A 22,546-nucleotide genomic window follows, 5' to 3' on the forward strand; every position below is an offset into this window, starting at 1 on the left:
GGAAAAATAACTAGTATTACTGAATCTGATACCTACCAGTGGGCTGTGCAAAAGCTGAGTCTAAAGTATCCTAACACACAGGCTATGCAGAAATATCTTACTATTACTATGAGGGTGTGTAGCATATTGTTTCCCAATGTAGCTTGATAAAATTTCTTTACTCCTTTTGACAGCATCACTACTGCCCCCCTCAAAAAAAATCTATAAGAGTATGTGAAACTTCAGAAGCATTGATAAAATGTTGGGAAACTTGGGAGGTAACAAAAGTGATATAATAAATAAAACCTTACTTTTTTGGGGGGGCTCGAACAGGGGCCCCATCAGCCTCAAGAGTACCAGGTTAAGGTCCCAAGCTGGGGTGGGCTGTTGGATTTGAGGATACAGCCTGTCCAACCCTTTGAGGAACCGTCGCACCATATGATTAGTGAAGATAGAGAGGCCATGTTCTCCTGGGTGAAAACGTGAGATGGCGGCCAGGTGAACCTTCATCGAGGAGTGAGACAAGCCCTGCTGTTTCAACTTTAGCAGGTAGTCCAAGATAAAGGGAACCAACGATTACGTTGGAGGGATATGGCTCTGCAAGCACCAAATTGCTAATCTTTTCCATTTGGCCAGGTAAGTAGCTCTGGTGAATGGTTTTCTGCTACCCAAAAGGACCTCCCTAACGGGGTCTGAGCATATGAGCTCTAGCAAGTTTAACCATGCAACTTCCAAGCCATCAGGTGCTGAGATTTGAGATTAGGATGTTGGAGACAACTGTGATGTTGAGTGATGAGGTCTGGAACTAACAGCAGAGTAATTGGAGTATCCACTGAAAGCTGCAGTAGCATGGTGTACCAATGCTGACATGGCCAGGCTGGTGCCACCAGGATCACCGAGATTCCGTCGCTCCGGATCTTGAGAAGGACCTTGTGAACTAGCAGAATCAGAGGGAACGTGTAGAAGAGGTAGTCCTTCCATGGAAGAAGAAACACGTCTGCCAATGAGCCCGGGCTGTGGTTCAGGAAGAAGCAGAATTGCAGGCACTTCCTGTTGCCCTCTGTGGCAAACAGATCGTTCTGGGGAACTTCCCAGCATTGGAAGATATTGCTTATTACGTCCAGGTGAATAGACCACTCGTGATTATGAAAAGACCTGCTGAGGTGGTCTGCTAGCTCGTTCTGAGACCTGGGGAGTCTTCCATGAGTATTGAGTGTGCTATGCAGAACTCCCAGAGCTTGAGGACTTCCTGACATAGGGGAGAGGAGCATGCTCCTCCCAGTCTGTTGATAAAAAACATCACTGTTGTATTTTTCTGTCAGGACTGATATGCATTTGCCCTCCAGGAGAGGCCAAAAGGTCTCAAATGCCAGACAGAATGCCCTGTGCTCCCCCACATTGATGTGAAGCAGCAGTTCCTCCAGAAACCAGAGGCCCTGAGTTCTGCACTATGAAGGTGCGACTCCAGGGGGCTCCACAGCCGACTTGACAGGTGCTGCTAGGGGAAAACCCTTCTGGCGACTGTGCATGCGGTGCGCACATACACAACTAATTGGAATCGATATGAGCAAACACTCGAAGAACTGTGCTCCAGGACAAGGGGTGGGATTATAAACCCTTCTATTAAGTGCTGTGGAGCCAATATGCTTTGGTGAAACACAAGAGTGTAGCAAATCAACCCAGAGCCCTCTTTTGAAGACAACAAGGGCGCTGAATGCCCACAGCAAGGGGCATGTACTCTTTGAAAGGACCATTGTTTTTTCTTTCTCCTGCTGGCATACCCACTTCTGAGACTGAAGGGGCCACTTAATACATGTTAAGGAGGGGGCCACTTAATACATGCTGTTCCATTTATGCTTTCATATTACTCTTATGTATATTCTATAGGTGGAGCAGGTACTGAAGCTTGTTAAGGTTGTCCAACACTAAGTTTTCAAATTGCTTATAATTTTGCCAAATTTAAACTGTTCATGCTCAAAGTACCCATATAGTATGTCTGCTTTAGGCTGAAATGTTTTTGAGTTTCAGCAAAAATAAACAAACCAAAACAGATCAGCAGTTTCCAGGAATGAAATTAGGGAAAAACACGTTATTATACACCTCTTAATGAATAGGTTGCAAGTTTTTGCTTTATTTATTTATTTATTTTTGGAAGCTCCAGCTTCTCCAAGATTTGGAACAAAGACTTGAAATTCAGATGGGGGCTTGCCCTGGTTTCAGGGATGTGTCTTTGGCACTCCCTGTGAAGATCTGGCCAAGTTATAAACCTTCTAAATGTCTGTTTGAACAGGCTCAGTAGTGAGTTATTGAAGTTTGACTGCTAAAATTCTCAGAACAGTTTGTCTGCACTGAGCACACTCCAAACCAGGGTTGCAGCCAGTGACGAGGACTTTATTTGAAATTGCTGCTTCTGGCTGCAATAAGATGGATACAGGATCTGACAACTGCTGGACTGTTTCTCCAATGCTCTCAGTTCCTCTTCCCCTTATGGACATTCAGACGGTGTGGAGGAGGAAGCTACCTCAGCTGAAGGAGAGAGGGGACAAGAGTTAGTATTGGGTTGAAGGTGGGGTAGATGGGACAAGGAGAGAGGGGCCCAAAAAATGGAACTGCCTGGATAAAAAGAGTGGGAGGTGGGAGTGAAACAAGGGGCTGAACAACTCAGATTGGGAAAGCAGCTGAAGGGCATGGAACAGGGTTGCCTGAGCACTTGTAGGAGAAGAGACAGTGCAGGACGAGAAGGAGGAGTTGTGGGGATGAGGGCAATAGGAACTGGCTAGACAAGGAGAGGGAGGGTCTGTGTGTAAAACAGGAGGGCTGGGGAGGACCATTGCGGGAGACTAGAACTGGATGGGAAATGGGGTTAGAAGAGGGGCAAGAAGCCCCTGGAGACAGGGAAGACTGGGATAAGGAAGACTGGGACAGGTTCAAAGGGACTGGGCAAAAGAGGTCACACTTGCGGGCAACAGGAGAGAAAAGAGTGTGCCAACTAGAGCATGCTCCTCTCCAGAGCCTGAAACTGAACCCAGTATTCCAGTGTCTCACATTCCTCTGCTGTCAGCAAATATCTGTGAAACTCAATGGAGACGTGTCATCCTTCTCTAGTGATGGTTCATGTAGAGAATGATGGCCTACCACCGCTGTTAGTTACTCCATTAGCTCAAGAGTCAATAGTTCGTGTGATGGATCTACAGCTTCCAACCCTGTTGATGAACCACATGGATGTCAATATAACTGTATGTGATGGAATTAGTTTTATCAGGTTTTTTTTTTTTTTTTTAAATTTAGCAAATTACACACACGCACAAAATCCACCCTGAGCTGCTTTGTAAGGCTCACGTTCATTCATAACTCTCCCTCACCTACAAATCTCTCATACCTACCTTTAAGTTTACAAGTAAGCCAACTAATAATGATTAATAGAGGTTAACTGAGATGTATATATTTAAAAAAAAATCAAATGCAAGTAATAGGGCCTGACCAATCTTCACCCTGACCACTTGCTCGGTATATTGTATCTTTCTCCCATCCTTAATGGTTTTCAAGACAGTTAGTGCTTTGGGGCAGGGTTGGTTTCCTTCTGTATGCCTGAACACATACAGGGAGTTAATGTAATATAAACAATAAAAGGATATGACAGAGTGCTGAGTTTGGAGTACCTAAAGTGCAGGTACATCAGGGCTCGTGGCTGAACTATTATATGAACAAGGAGTAGGTGTGCCACCTGCAGTCATAAAATCTGCCATTCTGTGTCCCTGCAATCTTCAGTTAAAATGGGATTAGATTTCATGGTGGAAGATGAATTCCCATTATTTTCCACAAAAGCTGCTATCGGGTCATAAGAATTTTTCTGTGTTTGTAGATGGACCCTATATATGGTGACCATTTGTCCATTTTAAGGAATGTTCCTTATTTGGTGCCTAATCAGGGCTCATGGGTTGGGCTCATTTGGTTCAATCTAAGCAGTAACTATGCAGAGCCCTATAGAGTGTGATGCCCTGTGATTGGGAATCATAAATGAAGTACTGTGAGATGGTGTGTCTGAAATATGTTTTGACGCCTATTAGTCATACATTTGTCCTTTACCTCCTTGAAATGTGCCATCCGTTAATCTGCATTAGAGGGGGCAGGCAGCCAGTGAAGTGACCACCCTCTGTCTTTGCCGAAGGGACTTTGTTTACAGAATCTGACCCCACTGACTTGACACAAACAATACCAGGACAACCAGCAAGTGATGAGCTTAGCTGCTGAAACTGACAGGCTGCCTTCGTGCATGGACACCCCAAAGAGCTCGCCCTTGGTGCGGGGCGTGGGATGGCTCTGTCCTCTCTCTGCGAGCTCAGGATGAGGGGCCCCACGCTCTGAACACGCCTCGCCCTGCGGTAGCCTTTCCTCTGCTCCAAGCTCCCACAAACCTACCTGTCCGGGGGAGCGAGATGTGGGGGCCGCGCTCCGCCCAGCGTCAGGGCAGGAGACCCCGTCCTTCCCCGGCGGGGGCGGCCCCGTTACCCCGGATCCCCGGCCGTGCGCAACACCGAGGCTGCCCTGGGATGGGTGCGGGGCCATGGGGGCCCCGTTCTGGTTGTCGGGCGGGAGGGGCCGTGCAGGCGGGGGCTGGCAGGAGAGGGGATCCCCACCCCTTGCGGACCGGCCAGGCTCGCGCGAGGCCTCGCGACACTGTGCGTGACAGGGCGGCCGAGGGCTGACAGCCGATTCCACGACGTCGTCACGCGCGGGCTGCGGCGAGGACCCGCCCCCTCCCCCCGCCAGTCACATGACAGCAGGGCGCTGCTAGGTGCGCGCCAGCCTTCCGTCTCGTGCCCCCACCTTCCGGCTGACCCCGAGGGTGCTCCCGTGCCCGCCGCCATGGTGCTGGAGTCGGTGGTGGCGGACTTGCTCAACCGCTTCCTGGGCGACTACGTGGAGAACCTCAACAAGTCTCAGCTCAAGCTGGGCATCTGGGGGGGTAAGCGCGGGGCGGGGCGGGGCCTGTGAGCGCCCCCCTGCCCCGGCTCCGGCCGGGGAGCGGTCTGCAGTTAGCCCTCACCCCGGCGTGGGATGCTGCCCGCAGCGCTGTCTGCACGGGCTCCGACCGTTAAACCCCCTCCCTGTCTGGACGGGCCCCTCCCCCAGCGCGGCCGCCGCACGGGCTGGGCCTGTGGCCGGGCTGCCTCCCTTCGCGCTGGACAGCGCCCGAGGCAGGGGTTCTGCTCTGTCACCGGGGTGTCGAGTTCCTGGGGCGGGGTGCAGCCAGCGCCCCCAGGTGTCCCCCGCTCCGCCAAGCCCGGGCAGCCAGGCCCTGGAGCTCGGTGTTTGCAAATGGGGGGAAGGGGTGAGAGGGGAGGATAAGTTTTGGGATGCCTGGTTTTGGCATGTCCTCCCCGCGGGTGGGAGCTGGGTCGGGGTGCAGGGTCTAGAGAGGAATTCAGAATCATTCTCCCCCGTCGGCCCCAGCTGCTAGAGGAAATTAACATTGCAGGTTAACATGGTCGATACCGGAAGCCTCCCCGAAAAAAACCCCAAAAACAAACAAACCCTACAAAGCAAATTCAGGTTTAGGGTGGTACCTTTTGCAGTGAGTTGTTTGCTCTGTTGGGCTGGTCTGGTCTGAAGCAAGAAGCTGACTGAGAGGAAGGACAATGAGATCATTAAGCCAGCAAGCAAAACAAGTATTTCTTTAAATCAGCTAGTCTGGGGAGCATTAGAGGAACTATGTTGTGTTGGCAGAAGAAAGTTGGTTGTACATATGCAGGGTGTTGCAATGGCTGGGAGATGGAGGAGGTCTGAGCTGCTGAGCAGCACCTGATATATTTGGGGGACAGTACTGTGGACATTAACTTGGTAGTAGGGGAATTGAACATTTTAAAACCTTACTGTAATAATGTCTGAAATAACTTGTCACTCTTTCTGGTGTGGCTTATGACGGTGAGTGCCTGCCTCAGGGCAGACACTTCAAACTGGTAGTATGGTCTCTGATTAGACTTCACCAAGCCAGTAACTCCTAAAGTATTACAATAATCTTTTATAATGGAGTCACAGATAGTCCCCTTAGACAATCCAGTCTGTCCTGCTGCCCAGGCAAGATAGACTATGTGATAAATGGTCACGTACACCAGAAATATCAAATATTCCAAATTACACCCAGTCCCAAGAGACCAGTCACTTACCCAGGTCAATTTGCATACTAGCTCTCTCACAATGCTGGTAGCCAATATTATAGTAAACTAACTTAGGTTTATTAGCTAAGAAAAGGGAATGAGAGTTATTGAGAGGTTAAAGGAGGTACAAATATACACACGAGTGAGGCATTCTCTATAATTCCAAAAGGTAGCAGAGTTTTATTAAACTGCAAGTTTCCCAAAAGTCATTAGGGCTATTCAAAGTAACTTTGGGGATCTTCATCTTCTCATTGGGTTGTTCTGCCAGTTTAGAATCCAAGCAGTCCAGAGATGAAGTTTTTCCTTGTGGCCGTATTTACAGCTTCTCAAAGAAACCAAGCTAACAATAGCAGTTCTCACGCAGGTCTCTTCTTCACTGTGCGGAGGGAGGGGAAAGGAATGCGCTTAAAGTCTTTGGTCCTTGATCTCATGCAATGGATCATTTGTGTTTAATGAACAGGATTTAACATCTTCTTGTTAGAGACCATTAGTTGCATTACACAAGGCTTTCTGGTTTGATGAGCTATTTAGTTATAGGGGTGTATCCAATGTAAATGTTTGCTATTACATTCTATCAGGATACAGATAAGTGAAAATAATGCTTGCAGCGTCCCATTAGTTTTCATGAAGTTAAACACCACATACATTCCTATATACTTAATAGTCACTCTGATCTATACTAATACACAAGTGAATTTGCCTGGCTTCCAGCTGTGAGTTGTCAGTTCTCATCTGATTTGTATGCCTTGGCCAGAGCTGGCACTTGGCTTACCAGCATCACATAACTTATCCTCTGTGTTTATTTCTGTGCTTATACTCTGAGTGGTGCTTTATTGGGCCAATAAAATGGATGAAACTCCTGCTGTAAGGAGTTTAATACTTAAAAAAAAGTCTTAGAAACGTAAAAGGAACAATTCCCCTACCCCCCTCCCCCTTTTTTTTTTTTGCTTAACTGCACACTTTTCCCCCCTTGTTGCAGTGGTAAGAGCTGTATGCCTGCAAACTTACTGATTGCTAAAGGCATGTTTGTTGTAAGCCATGCATGTAAATACAGTACAGGGAAGCTGGTTATGTATGTTTCCATCATTATAATGTAATCCTTTGAGCCTCCAACTCTCATTTGGGAATGATACTTCAATTCTGATGCCTAAGGCAAATGGAGTATGAGTAGCAACAAGTGTTTGAAATCTAGCAAATTTCTGAATAAGTTTACAATAGTTACAGGAACTAATCATCCCAGGATGCCCAGGCAAATTTTGTGATTTTTTTACAATTCATATATTTTTGTTAAATGTGTTTCTTTTCCTATTGTTAAAAGACCCAGTAAAATAAGGGACATCGAGAGACTATGTAGACGATTTAGTGCAACTAACATACTCAGTGCTGTCAAATGAAGAAAGTAAACTGAAAAAAACCTAATATTTTTCTCTTACTATGTTATCTTTTAAAACAAAAATAGTAACTCACACACACACAAACCCTGTCGCATATATACCTTTTGCAATACTTAATTTCTCCAGTGATATCAGAGTTATTGATGTCCCTCTCCCCCCCAATCTCAGAAAAAATGCCTCTTCCTATTTTGTTAAATAATACTGTAGTCCTACTTATTTACAGGAGTATTGATAGTTTTAATCTTCTGCTTTGTAGGTAACGTGGCACTAGATAACTTGCAGATAAAAGAGAATGCGCTGGTAAGTATCTTAATATAATCAGTTGCTTTTTAGGATGCTTTTTTTATGGGTTGCAATGACCAAGCCATATCGTATAAACTAATGACTTAGGAATTTGATTTTTATAATCTTTATTATTCATATTTGAGTTCTGGTGCAACAGTAATACATAGAAGCTTGAAAGGATAAGAAAAACAAGATTTCAGTCTCACCCTTCAGCATCTCTGCCCTTCACATGAATGGTATTGACATACCTTTTTTGAAGATGATTTAAAACAAATTGCACATGTAGACTACTCTTACCATCTTGATGTAAATTCTTACTCCCGTTCCATAACAAATGAATACAATGAACTACTTTATTTTGACTTCTACAGTCATTACATTTTGAATAGTTAAAACCCAGGCTTTTCTCCTGCATGTGGATCTGCAAGGGTGGGTCCTTGTGCCTGTGCTGACTCCAAACAATTTCTATAACTGAGCAAATACTCAGACCAGTTTTACTTGGTAGATGCTCTCACAGATATTTATGTACTACGGAGTGAATCCCACTGCAGGATCTATAATATGCCTCTAGCAAAGTTCTGCTAAAGATAATAATAACCTACACAGTATTGAGAAAATACTTCAGATACTTTCTGTATCACTCTAACAGAGTAACTAGCTTTTCTCTTCTGGCATGAATGGGGACTGGCCACTTAAGTAGGTGTTGCATGTGTCGCTGAAGCACCTGGGCTGGTCACTTTAGCTTGTGCCTTTGCAGGTGGGCAGCTTTTCACTATTGGATTTGATATAGAGACCTCGGAAAAATTGTAGTAACTGAAATGTAACACTAATAAAGCATGTTATTGCTCTTTGGAAATTTCTGTAGCCATAGGTTTTATTGTATTTAGGAAAATAACACCGAAATCATTTCTTTCCTAGCTGAAGGAAGCTATCTTGCTGTAGTGCTCTATTACTGCTAGAAATGTCAGTCCAATACGTAAAAATAAAAAATGTTTTGTTAAGCATTTAAATGTTTTTTTGTCTGTAAGAAAATGTTACTTATGGTGTGTTTGGAAATTATTACTCTGAATCAGCTACCTACTTTGGGATCTTTAATATGTATTCAAATTGATAAATTCTAAGAGTTTCAATTCAAGGACCACATCAAAACTGCTATTTGAAAAATAGCATCTGTTTTAGTCCTGTTGGCCTTCTGCTCTGCCTGTAACCGCTACCTAATGCTCCCTTGACTAGTACTACTTGAAATATGAGCCCAATAGACAGTACTTGGGCCTGCCTGTGGCAATCTGTATTGTAAGAAATGGATGGTGTTTAATGAATATATTTGATTTTGTATGCAGTAGGGTAATAGTGGAACATTCTCCAATATTAATGTAATCTGTGTGGAACTGATCTGTTATAGATTTAATACTTGAATTTAGATTTAACACAATTGCTTAGCATTTGGTTTCTGTCATACTTTAGGTTGGTCATTTCATGTAACAAAATTACCAGTACTACGAAGTGCTGTTCTACCTTGTCTCAGAAGAGAGCAGATACTCCATTCCACTTGCTTTCAAGAGATTCAACAGATCCTATGTGTAATAGAGCCCTTATGCTAACTGTTGTGGGTTCTTCTTTAGTGTACTTACAGTACATGATCATGGTTAAACAGAACTTCTGCTTTACAGTTCAAGGACTAACAAAAGTGTTCCCAACGCAAGATGTGTTGTCATGTAATTAGTAACAGAATAAGGGCTGAAAGAGAAGTAAGACAGTTTAGAGAGAACTAAAAGTGAGCACTACTTTACTCAAGTTGGTAGTATGAGTACAGTACCTTTAGGCTTCATGGTGGATCGGAGCAATAGTAAATGAAAGGTTTCAAAAGGTAGGTATTGGAAATGCAGGTTAGGTTTGAACTGCATGTTCAATTATAGGACTGTAGATCAGTGAAACAGGTATTTCAAAGCTTGTCCCTTTTAATTATAGTTTCAAATGTAACTATCTATCTGAAATTTAAATAGTCATAAGAAAAAAGAGAGTGGGAAGAGGAGACTAACAGTGGCATTACAATAGGAAAGTGGAACACTGCTAGCACAAACACAATACCAAACATGGGATGATAGCTTCCTGTGTGGTGAGAAAATAATGAGTGATGTGTATAATTAACTTTATTCACTCATGCTCCTTTTCATACATTAAAAATAAGATTTTTTTATAAAAAATAAAGCTGATGGAAAAGCTTTAAATTGAGCTTTCTGAACAGATGACTTATAATATGCAGCTTTCTTAGGAAGGAATGGCCACTCAGGAGAGAGGGATAAACTTTAAAAGCACAGTGTATAGGAGGTACACACATTTTCTTATGGGACTTCAAGTACACAGTGAATCTCAGTATTAATATGCATATATAACATGAAGGAATTAAAATATTCCAGACCTTTTGATTGCTTTTTAAACAGATGAAGTAAGAATGAGTTGCAATAGCTTTCTGTCAGTGGTCAATTTTAAAATGTTATTGACTCTTCTTTTGCAATAATCAAAACAGGGATGTTGTTCACGGCTGTTTATTTACACTGATATTTAGTTTTCCATGCTATCTTGTTTTTTATCTATTCAAGAAATTGAGGGTTTTTTCTCATTTAAAACTCATCTCTCTAAAAGCCTATTATCTTAATTTTGGACCCATAGTGATTTCAGTAAGAAACAGTTAACATCTTGCTTTTGTTTACACCAAATACAAGTTGGTAAGTTTTAAACCAGATACTTTGTTTCTTGACTGGGGGTGGAGCTACTTCTTTGGGGAGTTTTTTTGCTTTTTCTTACCAAATTGTAAAGGGAGCCAGGCTCTAGCATCTGTCTCCCAGTCAGTGCGGAGAGGTGGCTAACATCTGTCTCCTTGGGAGAGATGAGTTTGATTGCTTGTATTTAATCTTTGAGATTGAGAATACCCCCCAGGCTCCTGAATCTAGTAATTGATATGATTCATTAAAAAAGCATCAGAGTAGTAAGGAGTTTCAGAAACTAATTGGGAAGTGAAAGAAACCCCATGTCAGTTAAGACATGCTCCAAAGCTGGCAAATCTTTCTTTTAATGTAGACTAGAAGAAGTTATATTTTGGTTTAGTTAAAATGAATTTGAATGAGTATGATTAAATCTTAGACGCATTTGGTCCCTCTATTAAGTGGTGTTGGTATTTGTTTCACTGTCTACTTTGTAGCTTAGGTTCTTGACTGTGGTTAATAAACTGTCCTGAGTGAACGGTAGTATATCTTCGTTGTATGGCTTTATGGGTCTGCTCAGTCCTTGATAATTGGCAGGGAGTTTTGTGTTGAACTTGTCTTTGCTATATTAATATTATTACACCTAGCTCTTATTTAGTGATTTTCATCAGTAGATATCAAAACGCTTCATGATGTATTTATCGTACAACACCCCTATGAGGTAAGGAAGTGCTTTTCTCCCCATTTTACTGATGGGGCACTAAGGAACAGACTGCCACCTAAATGACTTGTCCAAGGTTGAGCAGGAAGCCTGTGGTAGAGCAGGGACCTGAACCTGGGTCTTGCAAAGCCTAGGTTAGTGCCCTAACTACTGGAAAGCTGAGGAAAATATTTTTCTTCCTTTTAAATACCACAAAATATAAGCCAATAGTGCTATTTTTTCTTGTGTGAATAGTTGAGCTTGTGAGTGAATAGTGAAGGTTGTGGGTATCAGAGATTTATACAATAAGTTATTTAATACCCCATTTTCAGTAATGGAGACTATTTTATAACCAGGTTCCTGTCAGTCTAATTATTTTCTAATGCAGTGTCAACTTTACAGAAGAAAATTTCACTATAAACTTATTTTTTAACTTTTTATAAAATAAATTTATTTAGAACTTAAATGACTTCTTTAGATCATCTTAAGCTGACCCACATGGGTACAGGGATCTGCCCCCCGAATCAGTTTTATGATTAGGGCTTTAGTGTATAGAGGTTGCTCATTCAGTTTCTGATCTTTCAGAAAGACTAAATCCTGGTTCCTGTCAACTCTGATTTTAATCAACTAATATATTTGAGATTTGCCACTTACCAACTTCCACATTGTGTGTGGAGATTCTTCTCTTCACTGAGGCTTCAGTTCAAGAAAGCATCTCTGTTTAGAAAAGGGCATGCTAAGATTCAGAAGTAAATGGGATTTAAGCAAATACTTAACTTAAAGCATGTTTTAAGTGTTTTCATGTGTGTTTTGTCTAAACTATTCGAATTACACTAGAGCAAGTTCACCTTTTTGGCAGAAACTTACTTCTTGGATTTGATGGCTATCTTTAACCTTTGTATAGAAAAGTGATTTTTTTTTTTAGAGTGACTTTAGCTCTGTTGGCATTTGCTGAGAGCATTATTTATCTGTAAAGAAAAAAAGGTTATGCTAATAACTTCATATGTTGCAAGTCATACTGAGGGGTGTGTATATAGATACACACACGCACATAACAAGTAATTTAGGTTCTACCTTTTTTTGTGCCCTAAAGATCTGTCTATTGGGAAAATATCTGATTTTTAACCTCTTTGCCACATGTTCTTAGTTGTAACTTATTAGCTTGGTCTTAAGTTTTATGAACCTCATTTTAACTATTATAATCTACAGTACTTGATGGAAGTTTATTTTGAGTTTGTCACACTAATTTCCTAATTTGTAATTTCACAATTACCACTGTTACGCCATTGTCTCAGTCTGAAGGAATATTTTTGCATAAGGCAAATTTCCTTGTCAAAGAAAAATAACTTGAAAATCAGTCCTAAGATTGCTAGGATACCCTGGTTTCTACAGCAGAATGAGCTGATCTTAAAAGTAGATGATAGCTCTGAAATTTAATGGGTATACTATTACTTTTCTCCCTACAGAGTGAACTGGATGTGCCTTTTAAAGTTAAGGTTGGGCAAATAGGTAAGTAAACACTTCTTACTACACAAGCTGGGTTAACCTAAGCTTTCACTCTGAAGAGGAAGTTAAAGTGTAAGTCTTAATGCTAAACTGTCTTGCTCTCAATTTTCCTTTTCCTTAGAGTTCCCTTAAACGGATCTTTGAGTGCTTGATTTCCATGACTGACTTGCTGTGTGGATGTCTTAACATTGATTCCATAGCAAGTGTTGAAATCTTTCCTGAATGACAATAAAATCCTGTTCTTGCATACCGACATGTCATTCCTGAAAAACCTGTCAGTAGGGATCTTGCTAGCAGATATGTGGGGTCAAACCTGAGATCTGGTGTGGACAAGCTGAATTTGAAAACGTTTTCTTTTCATATACATTAGGTACATTATTCCTGGTAGTAATCACTGTGCTGCAATATAGAACCCATTGCAGAAATATATGCTTTGGTAATGGTCCAGACCTCTGATATGGAGATGTTTGAACCTGAACACAGATCTTTAATGTTACATTTATTTTTTCATATGTTCTTATCACTTAAATTGCTTTTAAAAATTGTTCCCAGGCCCAAGGTATTACAGCATTGTCTATTTCTGAGTAACTCCCCACCCGCCCCAATTTTAGTCCTTTTTTAGTGATTGCCACTGCTTATATAGCTTGAGGCATTGGGGGCTCTGGAAAAGTGAAGTGATGTACTTCTCAGAAGTTACCAAAACTAGAAATGCTCATGTGCCACTGAGGTAACCAAAAGTGAACATCTGCTAAAGACCTGCTTTATCTTACAGTATCAGCAGTATTTTTCAGTGTTTGAAATTTAGCGCAAACTAAATTAAGCTCTAGGCTTATTCAGTTTTTTGCTTTGTAGCAGAAGAAGCTGAATGTGAATTGTATTTTGGTCTGTTTAGATAAACTTACTCTGAAGATTCCTTGGAAAAATCTGTATGGTGAGGCAGTGGTTGCAACACTAGAAGGCTTATATCTGCTCATTGTTCCTGGAGCAAGTAAGTAATGTCATCAAATTATAGTGAAATAGAATAATTCATGGTGCAAGAGGAGTAAAACTACTACTATCAGATGATGCTATATGGATGAGTACAAAATGGAACTGTTAACTAATGTAAATTACTCACTTACACATTGTTTCCAGAGAGAAACATTATTAGAATACTTTTATTTTTAGCCAAATGTTGGCAAGTGAAGAAACTTGATGCTTTTACAGACTATCTTGTCCCTACATTTGCTTCCCTATCCTTTGTCAACTTGTGAACCATAAACCCTCTTAAACTTGCTTATTCTGTCTTCTGTAGGTTTTTTCCAGAATGGACTAGTTTATTAGACTTAGGCTACATCTGCACTAGAAACACTACAGCGGTGCAGCTAACACTGTTGAAGTGCTTCTGGTGAAGACATTCTAATCTGACGGGAGAGAGCTCTCCCGTCGGCTTAATTATTCCATCTTCCACGAGAGGCAGTAGCTATGTCCGCGGGAGAAGCTCTGTCTATACTGGCGCTTAGGTCAGTATAACTTACATTTCTCAGAGGCGTGGATTATTCATACCCCGAGCAAAATAAGTTATACTGAGGTAAGTTCTAATGTACACAAGGGCTATTAATTTATTCTTTTACAGGAAATCTTGTCTAACTTCTAACCATTGAAAATGATATGCTTCTTGATCTTGCCTTTTTTCTCTGAGGACATGGTTAATTTCCATGAACCTTATCTACATTAGTGGTCTTATGAAACTTAAAAGTTCTCATCTTGACAGGAAAATCAGTAATTCCTAGATCCAAAAATGCTGGTTTAATAGAATTTATAACCTGCACTGTCTAATTTTTTACCAGCTGCACTTCAATGGAAGAGTTTTAATTCTCTTAAATCAGAACTGTCTCATTGATTTCATAAACCTACCAGGTGCAACTTGTAAGATTAATAAGTTTGTCAGTTCCATTATCCTTACTTTTCTCATAGAACTTTAGAAGCTCCATGATTTAGTGGGTCTGGTGCATGAAGAAGTCAAAAGACATAGAAATAGCTGTGTTTGATGGCACATGGATCTTGTATCTGAGATATTCATATGAGTTGCCAATTCTCAGGCTTCTGAGTGGATCTTAAGTCAGAGTATCGAGAAGGACTTGTGGACCTTGTGAAGTCCTCCAGCTATGTTGCATAGTGTAAGACCTGTGAGCCATTGAAAGAAGGATTCACAGAAGATGAATTATGTTGTCTTGTTTGTTGCGCTTCAAAATGTCATAAATAAGTTTGGAATGATTAGAGTTTTATCATAAATGTTGAAAAACGGTGATTTCTCTATACTCACAAGCTGATGAAAAAGCATATTCATCAGTGATAACTGAAATTTATAAGTAGGCGAAATAAGAAAAATGCTGCTTGAGAAATTCTTAGTTTGATTTAAGCATATTTATTTAGTATTGTTTGACATGTGATATTGACAATTTGTGGTTTAAGTTTCAATTTTTTGAATCTCAACATATACCATTATTAAATAATTGTCTAATGCCCCTTCATAATTTCCCTCAACTGTGAAAATTTAAATAGATAAAAATAGAAAAAATGTTTAAAACACATAATTTTGTGCAACTTTGAAAATTTATAATGATAGAAATCTAAAAAATGCCTAAAGAAATTTGATATCCATCAAAATTATATTAAAAAAAATCTAATTCTGCCAAGTTTCTTGGTAAGACCTGAAATGAATAATTTGGTGGTGATGGTGGTAATTCTCTTTTCAGAACATTTTGCAAAACAGATAAATTTGGTCATGAAGAATTTCAGTTATTGTAACACTTGTGCACCATATTTATTTAAAAGGTCCACAACTATAGACAGGTCAAAAAGGGTCTAAAGGCCCAGCCTTGTAAGAGTCCTTGAGGGAACCTATAATGTGGCCATCTTACTTTGACAGCTAGCTCAAGTAACACCTGTGAAATTTGTAAGCTCCCTGTATAACACTTATGGCTTGTCTACACACACATCTAGTCCTGTTTCCAAGAGGACAAGGTCAAAGCGTGTTAACAGTTAGTCCATGACAGGCTAGTGTAGGGTAGATTCGTGCCCTGGCTTGCTGTGACCTAAATATTTGTGTAGACAAGCCCTTGGTTATTAGATACTAAATATTAATTAGGCTTTAATTCATTTATATTATATAATTAATTATATTAGTTTATATTATGCTTTTATTTAACTTGTGCAGTTGTATGTTGAATTAAACATGAAATCTAACCTAATTTTTGTCTTCTAGGTATTAAATACGATGTGGAGAAGGAAGAAAAATACTTGCAGGATAATAAGCAAAAAGAGCTATCAAGAATTGAAGAAGCTCTGCAAAAATCAGCAGAGAAAGGTATTATATGTGTACAAAAATAATTAAAAGTTTTGGGGTCTTAGACAATACTGTGGAAGTCGGAGAAACCTTATTCTATGACTGACTTCACAAGTGGTACACCTCAACATTTTAATTAACTGATGTAATTTTCATGCTTTTAAAAACAATAATTTCTGTGAAACTTAAAGTAAGAGATGTAATCCTGCGTGTTTACTCTCCAGTTGCTTATTTAGTAATGTCCACTAGAAATGTGAAGTTGATTATCTGATATACAATATATGCCTTACCTCAAACAATAGCAAAAATATAGATCTTGATGCAGCTGTAGAATGACAGTGTGTTTGTTATCAAGTATGTTTTAGCTGTGGATGTTGGTATATGAACATATGTTTTGGAAATTCTTTCAAACTGAGTCTTGTTAAGGGTAAGGAAATATTGAGCCTATAGGGAACTGGTAACTTTGTGAAAAATGCTGTAATTTTGGTGCTATAATAAGTAAACCTATATTTTCAGTTTTTAATGTTAAGCACCTGATGTTCAGTTTGGTTTTGATTTGTGCTGTCACATCTGAATATTCTAGTCAGCGTTAGAATAATGGTTAGTAAATAAGAGGACCATTAAATAATTGCAAGACACAGGAAAATGATAATCGAAAATAATGTCGCCGCTTAATTTTTGGCTCAGGTCAGAAGGGGCTGTTCTATGGACAGCTGTTTGGCTTCACAGATGGATGTCCATGTTGCAAAAATCACTAGCTTAATTGGCACCTGTGCCTCCCAGTCCTGACAAAGGCCAAGGATTTAATTAAATACTCTCTACCCAAGGTGGCCCATCTGAGTCAGGGGTGAGACTCATTAGCTGGGTAGCGTGAGGAGTCTTCAACTATTGTTGCTTATGTTGTGTCCTTTAAGATAAATAGGTGACTGCCATTTATAGGGGTGCAGATCATTTCACTTTCATGATAACTCTGAAGTCAGTGAAAATTAAATAACACTTCAAAACGTCTTTAAAAATAACTTTGGAGTACAGTTTCTTTGAAAATTAAACACACAATCTTCACACTTTATTCTATTTTTCCCGTTTTTTGTGCTACTTTGAAATGTAAGCTAATGGTTTCCTTAAACTGCACATGTTCGGCTTCCATTTACAGTGAAGAGAAAAGCCCTTATTCATTGCACATGTTCTTCTAACATTCCAGGAACTGTAGATTTCATGGTGAATTCGTGTAATACTGATGGATAATCTGATCACTTACGTCCGTTAGGCCCAAAGAATCATATGCATAAATAGAAACGATCAGAGTTACAGACTTGACTACTACATAAATTACAACTGCTGCTCATCAGACGAGCAGAACTATGGTAGAATGGGGCAATAGTGCCAGAAAAATTTGCCCATTTTTATGTTACATACTTAATTCATCATCTTCTCTATACAAGCATTTATAATACTGTTAATGTGCAGCTTTCTGAGGGAAGGCATCACACTCTTTTATTACAACCAGCTGATGCTATCTTGGTAACTGGATATAATTAGGCTTTGTCTATGCATATGGAACAGGAATATTGTTTAAGACACTATGAAAGATGAGACTTTCATAATGGCTATGGCCATCAGTAAATCTGTATTATTAGAAGAGTTTGATTGGACTACTGAAAGAAATGTGAGGTATTACATATTTAATTAGTAGCTTGATTGCTTCATGAAAAGACAGTAGTGCTGAGGTTCTATGCTGTGTCTCGGAGAGGTGCAGCCCTGAATTCGCAGTCCGGGGGAAGGGAAGGCCAATGAAGTTTTAAGATGCCTTTGTGCCATCCTGATCCTGGGCTGTTCTGGGAGTTGGAGAGGCTCCTGGAGTAACTTAGGCAGCACTGGGCACCTGTCTAAATTACTGTGCATCCTGTGGAGCCCTATGGGTGGCGTTGGTGCCTGGAATCTCTCCAGTGCTATGGCCTTGCCTCTGGCATGCTCCTTCTGCCCCGGCACAACCCCTCTTCTGGAGCTTGCCAGTGGCTGATTGAGCAGAAGTGTTAGAGCTGTCTTGCTGAATGAATCTCCTTGACCGCAGCTAGGGTACAAGGCTTTTAGGGTTCACTTACGCCACTCTGGACCTTTCACACAGCATAAAGGGCCAGAGTGGAGGAGTTAATCTCATTCCATAGATGTTCCTTCAGTGAAGTGAGAAGTGACTGTTCTTTGGGATGTACGTGGACTCCTGGCTCTCAACATGCTTTTCTTAATAATAGTCATAATCAAGATGCTTTTCTATTTGCTAGTGTACATAATGTATGGCAAAAATAATTTGAAGTGAGAAGCCTATTACTCACTAATTACACATTAAGAGAAGCTCTTCATTGGCTTAAAAAAATGGCAATTTTTAGGAGTAGTACTTAAACTCAGAACTACATGAAAACTGGGTCTATAGCTAGAAAACTCTTACCCAGTTACAACAGTCAGCTGTTGTATGTCACTTGTGGGGAATGCCATAACCTTCTGGGGTACACTTCAGATGTACATGAGCGTATCTACTGGACAAGCTTTACAGGCTGGCTGTTTAAGCCTGACACTTTTGGTTTGAAATTGGAGCTTTCTTCTCCAAGGTGAGCTGCCTGCCAAGGCTGATGAATCCCAGTCGCCCTGTGAAGATTTACTTTAAGCTGGTCTTTATTTGCCTTGCTATCCTCGTCATAAGGCCTAGGTGGCATTTGACAGAGGCAACCAAGCCACCAGTTATCTCACCATGCCCTGCTGAGTGGTGTTGCCAGTTGGTCTGCAACTGCTTATTTAATATTTGCAGCTGTCCTGCATACGTACAGGACGTCCCCTTCTCTGCCACAAAAGGGCATGCTTGATGGGAATTGGTTGCTCCATCCCAGAAGTTAAATAGCTAGAAGAGTGACACAGTGTGTTTGGGGAGGGGAGAGGAGGAAGGAGACAGACTGCCTTTGTATATAAGTGTGTTGGGTATTAGATAAAGAATTAAAGAAAATGAGACTTGTATATTGTGGGCAATACAAAAAACTGCCAGAGCCTTTCTCCATTGTGTTACCAGTGTTAGCTTAAAACTACTTGCATATGTGTTAAAAAACCTAAGTTTAAACAAGTAACTTACATGCATAAAAAAGCAAGTTTTTCAAATGAATCATTTTGCATTGTCTATATTTATCTTCTAAATATCAGGAAAGGATTATCCTTGTGTTTAAATGGTATGTAAATGTGCTTTGAAGTTCAAAGATTTCATTTTGCTCTGACATTTGAAAGTAGATTTCCTTTAAAAAATTGTATTTTTGGTTATTGCTGCCATGTGGATCAAGGCACGCATTCAGGAGACACCATATATGGCTTGGAGAGCTTTGTTTGCAAGGATAACAAGCCTGGTGGGTATGCATGGCTCATTACCTTCTTCCTTTTAAAAAAAAAAAAAAAAAGCTTAATTTTATCATTGACAGTATCAGAACTCATATACTTGACAGTCAAGTGTGTTGGCACGAAGTGAAATTTAGGAGGCTCTGGAAACAAGATATTAAGTAACTTGTCGCTGAGAGAATGTTGAAAAGTAACGTACTATGTTACTTGAATGTTACGAGAGTCCTACTTTCAAAAGAAAGATAAATAGCAAACAGTGAAGTCTGGTTCTACTCTCAAGTGTCACTAAAAACAGTATTGTTGCTTTTCTCAAGGAGGTTCAAAGACACAGATGGCGGTTGGGCACCCAAATCCCATTGGCTTACAGTGGGAATATCTCGCCTGCTATTGGTGCCTTTGAAAACATCCCCATCAATTATCATTCTACTGTATTCTAACTGTGTTCGTTAAGGTCTGTCTGAACTGCTGTTTCAAGGCCAAGCTGTACTACTACCTTAATAGTGCAGCCAGTCTTCTTTTATGAGGTGGCTGTTACTGGGCCAGGTCCTTAGCTGTTGCAAACGGGCACAGTTCTTTGAAGCCAATGAAATGAAGTGGATTTGCACCAGTTGAAGATCTGGCCCCATATTTCTTATAATGTGAGATGACATGATCATGTTTTGTGTCCTCATGTAACCATGGTATTTAGCTGAAAGGTGCTAGAGTTGTATGATGTTTGATTAATTCAGAGAAGTTGCCATATATTAGTTGAACTCAGCGTTAGTTTTTTGTTTTTAATACAATCCATTCTCCTCTCTCCCACTGCTACCCCAAATAAGTCAGTTTTTGTCCACTTATCTTTGAGGCTGTTGAGATTGAGATTGCTGGGTGACAATGTTACACTCGTATTTACCTATTATGTTCTTTACAAAAAAGCAATTGCTTAAGACGAAGGAAACTTATTACTAAGGATTTAGGAAATATTCAACTACCCATATAAGAATTGCCAGACTGCATCATACCAGTGATTCCTCTTAACCACAGTCAGATGGGAGACTGGACAATAATAGATGACTTTGAGGGTGGTGCAGAGAAGCCTGCATTAGACACTTGTGAAATAGCTTTTGCATTGCATTGAAAAATTTAAGTTTTCTTCATGGAGAACATGTCTAGTTTTCAAAAAGTGGCAATTTCCTCTCACATTTTAACATTTGAAATCTGCTTTTTACAAGTCAATGTCAAATTCCACCTACATCTGTGTGGTGTGATTTTTTTTTTTTTGGGTAAGCAGGTAAAACAGTGAAACTAACTCTGCAAAAATTTCAGAAAGTTTGAAGTTTTTATGTATCAAAAATATGTCAGGTCAGCTTTCAGGGCACATTCTAGTTGTCAATGGGAGGATTTTTGGCAGAGGGTGAGTTTAAAGGGATCTTAAAATAAGGATGCATCCATGATTTCATGAGCCTGAGCTGTGGAGAGATTGTCTTTTCACTAACAGCAAAACCACATATCCTCACAGGACCAGGTCCAAGGTTTGGGTTATACAGACTCAAAAACATATGACTCCAATATTCATTAAAGGAAGTAATGTAATTCAATGACTTAAATGACAAAACTTCAATTTCAGAAATATGAGATGGAAGACGAGTTTCAGTAAATTTAAATAGATTTATTTAGCAGCCATTATTGTGCATTGAAATAGCATGTTTAAACTTGAATCTCAAAGGATTAATATGTATACATGGTACACTGGGTGTGTATTTATCCTTCACATTCTTAAAACGATGATACCAAAAGCATGGAAAAATTATTTTAGTGTTCTTCATTTGATCAGTGTAAAGAAGAGCATGGATAAATGCACCCTGGGGATACAATGAATAGCTCTCACTGAAACCATTTTAATTTGTGTTTTGTGACCCTGTGAGGCAGGAGTGGACTTGGTGGCCCCATCCATATGTAAATGTCTTTTATTCTCCACTCAGTGCATTTAAGTAACTGCTTGAAATATTGTATTGGTTTAGCTTTTTGTGTCTTTGTCGATTGGACCAAAAAATAACTGCGGCCGTGTAAAGGATGACCGTTTTGGGTGCTAACAGGTACACCTTTCACGTGGAATTCTACTACCCTTTTTCAGAACAAAAACATTGTTTCTCTACCCAAACCCTAACCATTTTTATGTGGACTTGTCTGTCTATGTGTAGAACTGAAAGATGAGAGAGAATTGGAAACAGATGATAAAACATACAGGATAGCATGTTGCTTCGCTGAGTGAATTTGAAATATTTTAAAGGTTTTGAAGAAAGGCAACTGTTTAAGATGAATCATTTTCTTTTTAGAAAGCTAGTTAGCTACTTTTCCTCATTTTCCTTCTTACTTTTACTAACTTGAATTTTATCCTTTTCTCACAAAATTGCCTGCATTGAGAAGGACGTAAGCGTAAAAAGCATAAAAAGCATTTTAAGAAACCCTTTAAAAGTCATGATCACTCAAAAGGTGGGTACAATGTAGCCTTCTACATTGCATATTGTATTTGCTATTTGGTTTTTAATAGCAAATGGGAAAAACATAGACTTCCAGGGCCAAATTCTTCTCCTCCATTGTACAGCTGGAGTAATGCTATTGATTTCAGTGTAGTGAAAAATTTAGGTTAACAGGCTTTATCGCAGAATTTGGCCTATCCTCTGCATATAAAAGTTCAGTTAGCTTGAATTTTACTGTTGGAAAAAGAAGGCACAAGATTTTAAAACCAGAATTTATTTTTGTTTGTGTCAAATTATTCCATAACATGAAAATAGTTGTGGTCATATATCAAGAGGCTTGTGATGCCTACATGACAATGGTTTCCTGTTGTGCCATCAATGTTTTTCTCAACTCCACTTTTGTTAGCATTTGTTATAAATAAATAATATTCTAAACGCCAAACAGAGTTACTGTGGGCATATAAGCTATTGCAAAGCATATAGAGAATAGAATTCACATCCTCTGATAAAGTTAATGTCAGTGCTGAGGCTCTCTTTTTTTCTTTCTTACTGATTGTACATAAAGCAATAAATATGAAGACTTTTCAAAGGCATGAAAGGCAGATAATCTCCCATCCCTTAAATGAAAATGAAAGTGGGAGTTGGGAGTCTGTTTAGAATAGAATA

The 22,546-nt window shown here is 40.0% G+C and overlaps 2 protein-coding genes across 11 annotated transcripts in view; one reads left to right on the forward strand and one right to left on the reverse strand.

Moving 5' to 3' along the window:
- Window positions 1–5,634, reverse strand: part of LOC125644326 (C2 calcium-dependent domain-containing protein 4C) — a 31,884-nt gene extending 26,250 nt beyond the window's left edge. For 2 of the 10 annotated variants that reach the window (XR_012670216.1, XR_012670215.1), the window contains exons 1-2: window positions 4,399–4,735; window positions 291–3,182 (exon numbers count right to left, since the gene is read on the reverse strand). The gene's annotated coding sequence lies outside the window, so the exon portion shown is untranslated. Of the gene's footprint in view, window positions 1–290; window positions 3,183–4,398; window positions 4,736–4,806; window positions 4,910–5,546 lie in introns of those variants that run through there. The other 8 variants (XM_075133013.1, XM_075133012.1, XM_048868099.2 and 5 more) reach the window with 7 other exon arrangements.
- The window catches only part of VPS13C (vacuolar protein sorting 13 homolog C), a 188,529-nt gene continuing 170,804 nt past the window's right edge, over window positions 4,822–22,546 (forward strand). Inside the window, exons 1-7 of the mRNA XM_048868093.2 lie at window positions 4,822–4,945; window positions 7,788–7,831; window positions 12,685–12,727; window positions 13,617–13,712; window positions 15,972–16,073; window positions 19,370–19,432; window positions 21,828–21,893. Of these exons, the coding sequence (XP_048724050.2) occupies window positions 4,846–4,945; window positions 7,788–7,831; window positions 12,685–12,727; window positions 13,617–13,712; window positions 15,972–16,073; window positions 19,370–19,432; window positions 21,828–21,893 (514 nt within the window). The 5' untranslated portion in view covers window positions 4,822–4,845. The remainder of the gene's footprint in view (window positions 4,946–7,787; window positions 7,832–12,684; window positions 12,728–13,616; window positions 13,713–15,971; window positions 16,074–19,369; window positions 19,433–21,827; window positions 21,894–22,546) is intronic.

The sequence above is a fragment of the Caretta caretta genome, chromosome 10 (assembly GCF_965140235.1).
Source record: "Caretta caretta isolate rCarCar2 chromosome 10, rCarCar1.hap1, whole genome shotgun sequence".
NCBI lineage: Eukaryota > Metazoa > Chordata > Testudines > Cheloniidae > Caretta > Caretta caretta.